The 9,454-nt window shown below is 51.9% G+C and overlaps 2 protein-coding genes across 2 annotated transcripts; both read left to right on the top strand.

Moving 5' to 3' along the window:
- The first annotated feature begins 2,093 nt into the window (after nucleotides 1-2,093).
- On the top strand, nucleotides 2,094-6,321 carry CCDC28B (coiled-coil domain containing 28B). Its single transcript, XM_049775060.1, has 6 exons — nucleotides 2,094-2,138; nucleotides 3,114-3,283; nucleotides 3,964-4,130; nucleotides 4,234-4,424; nucleotides 4,608-4,630; nucleotides 6,139-6,321. Exons 2-6 carry the CDS (start codon nucleotides 3,120-3,122, stop codon nucleotides 6,191-6,193), a joined length of 600 nt encoding a protein of 199 aa, XP_049631017.1. The 5' UTR covers nucleotides 2,094-2,138; nucleotides 3,114-3,119; the 3' UTR covers nucleotides 6,194-6,321.
- Nucleotides 6,322-6,458: 137 nt separating this feature from the next.
- On the top strand, nucleotides 6,459-9,215 carry IQCC (IQ motif containing C). Its single transcript, XM_049774860.1, has 5 exons — nucleotides 6,459-6,600; nucleotides 7,010-7,153; nucleotides 7,530-7,770; nucleotides 7,962-8,071; nucleotides 8,180-9,215. Exons 1-5 carry the CDS (start codon nucleotides 6,559-6,561, stop codon nucleotides 8,900-8,902), a joined length of 1,260 nt encoding a protein of 419 aa, XP_049630817.1. The 5' UTR covers nucleotides 6,459-6,558; the 3' UTR covers nucleotides 8,903-9,215.
- Nucleotides 9,216-9,454: the final 239 nt, after the last annotated feature.

The raw sequence follows: 9,454 nt of genomic DNA, 5'->3' as shown, positions 1-9,454 counted from the left end.
TGGTCCTCTGAGCCAGGAGCGATTTCTTTTTTTTTGGTTTTTGGGTCACACCCGGCGTTGCTCAGGGGTTACTCCTGGCTGTCTGCTCAGAAATAGCTCCTGGCAGGCACGGGGGACCATATGGGACACCGGGATTCGAACCAACCACCTTTGGTCCTGGATTGGCTGCTTGCAAGGCAAACACCACTGTGCTATCTCTCCGGGCCCGCCAGGAGCGATTTCTGAGTGCAAAGCCAGGAGTAACCTTTGAGCGTAACAAGGTGTGGCCCAAAAAAGCAAAAAGAAGTAAATAAAAATAAAAAATAAAATAAGGGGCTGGAGAGATAGCATGGAGGTAAGGCGTTTGCCTTTCATGCAGAAGGTCATCTGTTCGAATCCCGGCGTCCCATATGGTCCCCGTGCCTGCCAGCAGCAATTCCTGAGCATTGATCCAGGAGTAACCCCTGAGCGCTGCCAGGTGTGACCCAAAAAAAAGCACAAAAAAATAAAACAAAATAAATGGTATCATGAGCACTGGCAGCGCTCATGAGAAAATGGCAGGTGTTACTTCTGAGCACAGAGCCAGGAAGAGTTCCTGAACACTCAGCACTCAGAAATCACTGGCAAGCTTGTAGGATCATATGGGATGCTGGGGATTGAACCTGAGTCAGGCAATGTGCAAGGCAAATGCTTTACCCACCATGCTATTGTTTTAGCCCTAGAAATGGGGACACCCAGTGGCATTCGGGTTACTCCTGGCTCTGGGCTCAGGGATGCTGGGAATCGTACTCGAGTCCATCCCAGGGCCATCTCAGGTCTGTCCCGAATAGACGACATACAAAGCAAATTCCCTACTGCTGTGCTACTGCTCCAAGCCCCCAGAAAAAACTATTTTAATGGAGTGCTCTAGAACTGGAAAGATAGTACAGCCTTGCATACAATCTTCATATCCAGCATATCCAGCACCTTCATATCCAGCACCACATATGCTCCCCTGAGCACTGCCAGGAGTGATTCCTGAGCACAGAGCCAGGAGTAAGCCCTGACCACTGCTGGGTGTGACTCAAAAATAGAAATAATGAAGGGGGCTAGAGAGATAGTACTGCGGTAAGACACTTACATATGGCTTACTGGGGGTTGGATTCAATCCCCAACACAGAGCCAGGAATAACCTCTTAGCTTAAGTAAATAAATAAGAAAATGGGGTATTCTGGCCCAGAGAGAGCACAGCGGTGTTTGCCTTGTAAACAGCCGATCCAGGACCAAAGGTGGTTGGTTTGAATCCCGATGTCCCATATGGTCCCTCGTGCCTGCCAGGAGCTATTTCTGAGCAGACAGCCAGGAGTAACCGCTGAGCACCGCCGGGTATGGCCCAAAAATAAAAAGAAAAAAAAAAAAAAAAAAAAAAGAAAGAGGGGCCGGAGAGATAGCATGGAGGTAAGGCATTTGCCTTTCATGCAAAAGGTCATCGGTTCGAATCCAGGCGTCCCATATGGTCCCCCGTGCTTGCCAGGAGCAATTTCTGAGCATGGAGCCAGGAGTAACCCCTGAGCACTGCCGGGTGAGACCCAAAAACCAAAAAAAAAAAAAAAAAAAAAAAAAAAAAAAAAAAAAAAGAAAGAAAAAGAAAGAAAGAAAATGGGGTATTCTTTCTATCCTTATTCTCTCCCAAGCTTTTTTTTTTTTTTTTTTTTGCCACACCTGGCAGCACTCAGGGGTCATTCCTGGCAGGCTCAGGCGACCATATGGGATGCCAGGATTCGAATCACCGTCCTTCTACATACAAGGCAAATGCCTTGCCTCCATGCTATCTCTCCGGGCCCCTCTCCCAAGCTCCTAAGGTAGCTTTCAAGCCCAGAGAGATAGCAGGCTGAGCACACAAGCATGCAAGAAGCCAAGGTTTGATCTCGGTACTGCATGGTCTCCTGAACACTATTTCGTGTGACCCTGCAAAGAGAATAGAGCCTGAAGTAGCCCCTGAGTAACACTGGGATGTGCTCCCCAAAAAATCAAAACAAATAAACAAAAACAAAAAAGGTCACTTTCTCTTTAAATGCAAATTACTTCCTGCCAGCTCAGTTTCCAGCAGTTCCTCCCTGGGAGAAGGCAGAGGGCGGAGGGAAGGACCGTGAGCATCGCTCCAGACCCCAAACCTCCAGGTCAGTTCCCCTTTGAGGGTGGGATTGGGACGGAGTGACACATTCCATCTTGGAACCTGGTTCCGGGACGAAGGTTAGCTGGCATTCAATTTGGCTTTCCGGAAAGTGGAAAATCGATGCCAGGTTGCCCCTAAACATTCCTGGGGAGCAGAGCTAGAGCCTCTCTTGTGTCAAGTCTCTCACTGGACCAATGGCACAGCAGCCCAGCAGATTCTCTCTCCCCTCCACCACACCCCCTCTGTACCAGCCTGCCACTTGGCGTTTGAAGGCTCTGTCACCTCCCCTGTGGAGCCTTGTTGGCCACAGCTCCAGACAAATCCTGACTGGACCTCCTTCCCTGCAAGAAGCTTTCAGGGAGGAGTCCCCACCGGAGGTTGGGCAGTGCTAGCCACAGGCACAGCCGTTGTTGGAGACATCCCCTAGCTACAAATGCCAAGCGGAGACTTCCCAACGGGAGGGAGAAGCGCTGAACTGGTCTTCTGTCAAAGGAAATTCTTGGCTTCCCCTGAAGCCCTTGTGGACAAAGAGACCCCAGGGAGTGCTCCTTTCCTCCTGGCTGAGCCCATCCCTGGAGGAATAAATACCCTCCTTCCAGGCACCCCCTTTGACAGCTGGTCACCTTTGTGTTGACAGCATGTGACAGACAGCCTCTGCCAGGCAGTTGGTCAGTGAAACAGGATCTGGGTAAGGACACCCATGATCCTCAGTATGGCTCCAGCCCGAACAAACTCAGGGTCAGATCACAGCAGCTGGACTGCCTGACTCCACAGGCTGAGGCTGCAGGTCCCTGGGGCCTGGAGCTAGTTTGGGGGTTAAAGGCCAAGGGGAGGGGGAGGATGCATAGGTAGAGGCCCCTGACGGTCAGGGTGCTATGTGCCCCATCACACTGCACACATAAGAGGTGCTAGTGCCCTTCCTTTGTAGCTCTCGGGGGTCCCTGGAGCAAGAATAACCTTACCCCTCTCTTCCCCCCAGCTCCAAATGGAGGACAAGAAGAAGAAGAGGAGCCCTAAGCCCTGCCTGGCACAGCCTGCCCAGGCATCAGGCACCTTACGCAGGGTCCCTGTGCCAACCAGCCACAGTGGCTCTTTGGCCCTGGGACTCCCTCATTTGCCTTCCCCCAAGCAACGTGCAAAGTTCAAGAGGTTGGTGAGAAGGAAGGAGGGCTAGGAGGGAGAGAGAGACCCACCTCTTAGCTAAACCTTGGTGGGCAGACCAAGGGGGCCTTCTGGTTTTGCTTTTAATCACCCCAGGTACTTGGAGGCAAAGCTTACTCCTCAAACTATTTTTGGACTTTTAGTTTTTAATAACTAATCAACAGCTGATGGCTTGCTTGGGCTTGCTTGCTGAGATAGCATCTAAGGTTTCAGATGCCTCCCACACCCCTATTCTCAAGAGTGTGTGTGTGTGGGGGGGGGGGTGTCATAGGGGATACAGGAATGATAGGGCAATGGGTACCTCAGGACAAAGAGCCAGCAGCAGGACAAGAGGCTGTAGAGAATGCTTCAGTTAAGGGAGGGACTTTACTGGTTTAAAAGATATTAAGGCCAGAGCTATATATAGTAGAGGGGGCTGAGGCAGGGGGAACTCAGGAGCCCCCGTCCAGATGGCTCTGGCCACATCATCAACTAGAAGAAGCCACTTTGCCCTTCTGTCTTCGTGGACCTCATCACTCCTTCCTTTTACCACTCTTGGGCCCTGGTGGAGGAGCAAACAGCCTGTAGAGTAGGGAGTGGACAGAAGGGAATATTAGGCATGAGAGATGGCAAAGAAGTGTTGGGATTCCTTTCTGTTCCCACCCTGAGACCACATCATTTCCCCTCAGGGTAGGCAAGGAGAAGGGCCGCCCTGTGCTGGCTGGAGGGGGGGGTGGTCCTGCAGGCACCCCCCTACAGCACTCCTTCCTGACCGAGGTGACAGATGTCTATGAGATGGAGGGGGGGCTGCTCAGCTTGCTCAATGACTTCCACTCAGGCCGTCTGCAGGCCTTTGGTGAGTGTGTGTGGGACAGACTGGGGAGCTGGGGGCTTGTCTTGGGAGCAGGGGGTGGCCAGACACCCACCCTGGTTCTCAGCACTCCTTGCATGTCGCCCAGGAAAGGAATGCTCCTTCGAGCAGCTGGAGCATGTGCGGGAAATGCAGGAAAAGCTGGCGCGGCTGCACTTCAGCCTGGACGTGTGTGGGGAGGAGGAGGAGGAAGAGGAGGAAGGCGGGCTCGCGGAGGGACTGCCTGAGGAGCAGAAGCAGACCATGGCAGACCGCAACCTGGACCAGCTGCTGAGCAATGTGGGTTTCTGGGGAACTGGTGTGATGGAGGGGTGCATGCTCCCAGACCATCCCTCTTTCTGCCCTTGGAGAAAAACTGACAAGACTGTGGACCCCGATTCCTACCAGATTAATCTCCTGAGCATCTGGGGTTTGGCCTGTTGCCTCCTTACAGAAACTTTTCATTTTTCTTTCCCTTGACAGCTGGAAGATCTTAGTAATTCTATGTATCCTTTCTGGGGGGGGGATGGGGAGTGAGAGAGGAGAGAGAGAGAGGAGATAGAGAGAGAGAGAGAGAGAGAGGAGAGAGAGAGAGAGAGAGAGAGAGAGAGAGAGAGAGAGAGAGAGAGAGAGAGAGAGAGAGAGAGAGAGAGAAGGGAACATGATGTAGTGTGTGTATGGATATGTAGTGCAGAAAGAAATTTCCCAAATATTAAAAGGGGAGGACATACCTGCCAATCCTCAAGACTTTGGTATCCCTGCTTCTGGAGGGCTCAGGGGACCATATGGGATGGCAAAGTTAGATACTGGTTTGACTGTGTGTAAGGCAAGTACCATACTCACTGTACTATTGGGAATTTTTTAACTTTTTTTTCAGGGGGCACACTGGGGCAGTGCTCAGGGCTTACTCCTAACTCTATAGTAGGCTATCTTTCCTGGCGGAACTTGGGGAAATCATGTTGGGAGCCAGGGACTAAGCCTGGGTCAAATATATGCAAGGTAAGCACTCTATCAGCTGTTTTCTGTATCAGATCTCTGGTCCAAAGATTCATTAAAATCTTTGCAAGCACTTTAGCTAACTCCAATCTTTTTTTTTTTTTTTTTTTTTTTTTTTGGTCACACCTGATAGCGTTTAGGGGTTATTCCTGGCTCTGTGCTCAGAAATCGCTCCTGGCAGGTTAGGAGACCATATGGGATGCCCTCTCCGGCCCCCATAGCCGAGTTTCTTAAGTCTTCCTATTTCTTCAGATTAAACAATTTTTCAGGGATCAAACCTAGGGCTTCACAAATACAAGGCAGAATAATACTGAGCCTTATCCTGGCCCTGGACATATATTTACTGATTTAGACTACCTCCTGGTGATCAAGTACTAGCCCAAAAAGTATGATGTAAGTACTGTTGGATCTAGATCAAGAAAGAAGCACAAGGGGTGCAGATATATAAGGGTTAGGGTACATGCCTTGTATGTTGCACTCCCAGTTTAATCCTTGGCACCACATATGGTACATTGAGCACACAGAGAACAAGAAAGCAAGCAAACAAGGCAAGCAAGTACACAAGGCAAGTGCAATGGCTGGCCAGAGCATGCTTTGCATGCAGGAAGCCTGGTTGGAAACTGGCATAGCTAAAATCAAACACAATTTCAGCCTCCCAAGTACAAGTTGAGACTAGCTCCAGAGCACCTCAGGCAGGTGTGGCTCCCCAAAATAAAAGCCATTAAGCCACTGAACAAAGAGGGTTAGCGAAGGCTTCTACTTCAGGGTCAGGAGAGATGGCTCTGGTGTTATTCCTTCAATGATATGGTTCTCAGGACCTTGAGCGATAGCACAGCAGGTAGGGCATTTGCAATGGACGTGGCTGACCCAGTTTTGATCCTTGGCATCCCGTTAGGTACCCCAAGCTGGAGCTAGGAGTAACCCCTGAGAGCCACTGGGTGGGGTCCAAAAACAACCCCCAAAAGTTGAAACCAATGTACACATTAAGCTTCATCTCGGTGGTCCTTGACTGGCACAGACAGAAACTGCACCTGGCCGAGAACGCAGAGCCCGAAGAGCAGTCAGCGGCGTAGGCCTCGCCCCAGGACTGCCCGTCTCGTTCCCTCAAAACTGTGATATTTTTACAATTCGATATTCCGCCGCCCCCCAGGTGCTACGTGGAGGGGGGCACTGGATGGAATAAAATCGAAACCATGCAAAAGCTCGACTCTCGTGTCTTCCCTCCCCGAAAGCGCCTTTACGCCACCACCAAGGCCCGCCGGAGGCCCGCTCGGGTGGAAACGCCAAGGCAGCGCACACTTCCGGTTTGGGAGCCCCACCTCCCGGAGAGGGCGGGGCCCCAGGGGACGGTTGCCGTGGAGACGGCGGGGGCGGGCCTGAGCGCGGCGCGCACAAGTGACGCACTGCGCAGGCGCCCAGCGGGAGGGTTGGTACCCGGATGGAGCTGAAGCCGTTGGAGCGGAAGGTGTCAATGCTGCAGGTGCGGGATGTGCGGGGGTATCAGGACTCCCCATCAGCAGGATCAAGCCTTTAGTCCTCTACCCGCGCGCCCGTCATGCCCACCACCTGGGAGTATGCTGGGACCCACGCGCCCCGCACTTCCACCGCACGCTTCTGTGGGATTAGGGCTCTGGTCATGAGTGAAAGGAAGAGGAGATCAGTCCAGCCCAGGACCCTCCGAGTCACTGAGCACAGAGTTCACCTCTGCGTTCCCTAGGTCTTGTTGCAGCTACCAGGACGATCACTGCCTGAGAATCCTCCCACACACACACACACACACACACACACACACACACACACACACACACACACACACACACACACACACACACACGAGACACCCCACTTGTGCAGTGACAAAGGATTTTCTCTTCCCTTGTCCACACCAGGCTTGTGTGCGGGGCTTCTTAGTGCGTCGCCACTTCCAGAGCCTTCGAGCTGAGTATGAGGCCATTGTCCGAGAGATCGACGGCGACCTGGGCACGCTGCAGTGGACTGAGGGCTGGATTCCCACGCCCCGATTTCCTCCACAGGTAGTAGACACCCCCACAAGAGGAGGGAAGGAGTCTAAGTTACCCAGGCAGAATTTTTTTTGGGGGGGGTGTCACACCCAGCAGTATTCAGGGGCAACTCCTGACTCTACGCTCAGAAATCACTCCTGGCAGGCTCGGGGGACTATATGGGATGCCGGGATTCGAATCACCGTCCTTCTGCATGCAAGGCTTGCCTCCATGCTATCCCTTCGGGCTCTACCCAGGCAGAATTTTAAGGGACAGGTTGAACCCCATACCTTCTACTGATATGTTTTCTCATTGGTAGTGATAATGCTCACCTCACCCCAATCCTTAATCCCTGCGGGCATGACTCCCTGAAGTGTGTTGCCCACGTAACAAGAGTCTGATTTCTCAGAAAGCAAAATCCCCTTGGATCCTGCAAGCTGGAGAGAGGACAAACCCAAAGCGGGCGGAACCAACTTGTCTGTGTAAGAAGCCCGAGAAAGAGGCCATCTGTGAGAAGACCACACTAAAGGTGTCGAGAGAGAACTCAACGTTGGAAGGAAGATTGCCCCACACAGATGCCAGACCTCAGGGGCAGAGTGGGAAGGCCCACCTAGACAGAAGTGCAGATTGGCAATGGATGAAGAAACCAGGTACTTCAGTTAGAAAAGGGCCAAACCCAGCTTTGGTGGGTCCCTGCTGTCCTGTCTGAAGGTTAGAGGCATGTGCTAGATGAGCTGCCTTGCCCTCTTTCTGCCTCTTGAAGTAACAGGGCTGGGCATGAGGCTGATGTGCCCACTATCCACCTTTCAAAGCTTTCTCCCTCTGTCTTTTACTCCCATAGAAACTGCAGGTCCAGGACTTCCCCACAGCCAGATGGAGCTGCAGGAACTCCGCAGCCACTTGGCCATGGAATTGCTGTGGCTTCAACAAGCCATCAATAGCCGTAAGGAGGTGGGTACTAACTGGGAGCTCTTTATGTATGTTAGGGTTGGGGTCAGCAGCCTCTTTTCTCAGCCAAGCTGGACATTGTCATATGTTGTCTGTTTTCTTCTCCAACAGTATCTAATCCTCAAACAAACACTGAGGTCCCCAGAGGCCGGTCAGACCAGGGACAAGGCCAGCAGGTGTCCAGACCAAGACGGACAGCTCTGTGAGAGCCCCACAAAAGAAGATCAGCCCTCTAGCAACAGAGCCACTGGAGAGACAGACCAGACAAATGACGCCTACTGGGGGTTCACATCACAATCTTGCAAATCCCCAGAAAGACTGGGCTCTACAGACAAAAATACTATTGGGTCCAAGTACAGGGACCCAGGCCAGAGAAGAGCTGGGCCACAGCTGTCCACACCATCTGAGAACCTGGCTAAAAAGCCAGGCCATGGAAAACAGAGCTTGGGAGGGATGGTCCAGCAAGTGAGGAACTCTCTGGAGGACCAGACTCCTAAAATCCCCTGTTCTGGGAAAGCCAGGACACAGTCACATATTGTCCATGAAGACCCACACTTTAAGGACACGTTTCCAGGAGCACCAAGCCATAAAGAGCTTGACTGCCAGAGAATTAGGCCTCAAGAGGACCGCATCTTCTTGGAGGGACTCTTAGAGGGTCTGCCAGAGCACCATGACCTGGATCTCTGGGGGACTAAAGTATCCAAGGGCCAGACTCTCAGTGGTGAAAGTTCTGGTGATAGAATCACCAATATGGCCAGTCATGAAGAATGGAAAAATGGAAGGGAGGCCCCCTGGAGTTTAAGCCCCACTGAAAAACGGACTCCTGCAGCTTAGATGCCACTAAGAGGACCACTGGGAGCAGCTGTGGAAACAAAACCTCCAGACTAACCAGGGGCAGGCCAGGTTGCAAAGGGGAGTGGTGCCAAGAAAGGACAGTGAGGGAGACAGGACCTCATGCTAGCCACTTACCTGTCCCTGCCCTTGGTGGCTAGTGGGGTCAAGAGAAACTGGAACAAAGAGCTGGCCCAAATATAGGAACATGCTTCATCTGTCATGCTTTGCTTATAGCTTAATCCAAATTTAGGGTCCTTAGGGATATAAAGAGGGGGAGGTGCTAATGGAAAATAAAGTTTTTCTTTGTTTCTGAGCCCATTGCGGTTGTCTTCCTTTGGTCAGAACAGACTCAATCTAGTCTGCTTCCTGCAGGTCTGGACTATCTTCCACAGAACCATACACCAGGACTGATTCACCATTCTCCTTGGGGTATAACCCCCAAGTTGATCCTCCTTGGAACTCTGCCCATGGGGCTCACATACCTTGCATGCACAGAAGCCATCTGCTTGGCCCCTACCTGTCCTGTTCTGTGAGATATACCAGGGGTGCTGG

This window comes from Suncus etruscus, chromosome 6 (genome assembly GCF_024139225.1).
Source record: "Suncus etruscus isolate mSunEtr1 chromosome 6, mSunEtr1.pri.cur, whole genome shotgun sequence".
NCBI lineage: Eukaryota > Metazoa > Chordata > Mammalia > Eulipotyphla > Soricidae > Suncus > Suncus etruscus.
The sequence above is the reverse complement of the archived record's forward strand: the minus strand, read 5'-3'. Positions and strand labels throughout refer to the sequence as shown.

Bases quoted from the DNA above. Each gene is read 5' to 3' on its own strand.
- CCDC28B (XM_049775060.1), top strand. From the start codon at position 3,120: ATGGAGGACAAGAAGAAGAAGAGGAGCCCTAAGCCCTGCCTGGCACAG. The intron at 3,284-3,963 runs GTTGGTGAGAAG...ATTTCCCCTCAG, and splicing joins CAACGTGCAAAGTTCAAGAG to GGTAGGCAAGGAGAAGGGCC. The intron at 4,131-4,233 runs GTGAGTGTGTGT...CATGTCGCCCAG, and splicing joins AGGCCGTCTGCAGGCCTTTG to GAAAGGAATGCTCCTTCGAG.
- IQCC (XM_049774860.1), top strand. From the start codon at position 6,559: ATGGAGCTGAAGCCGTTGGAGCGGAAGGTGTCAATGCTGCAG. The intron at 7,771-7,961 runs GTACTTCAGTTA...TTACTCCCATAG, and splicing joins GCAATGGATGAAGAAACCAG to AAACTGCAGGTCCAGGACTT. The intron at 8,072-8,179 runs GTGGGTACTAAC...CTTCTCCAACAG, and splicing joins CCATCAATAGCCGTAAGGAG to TATCTAATCCTCAAACAAAC.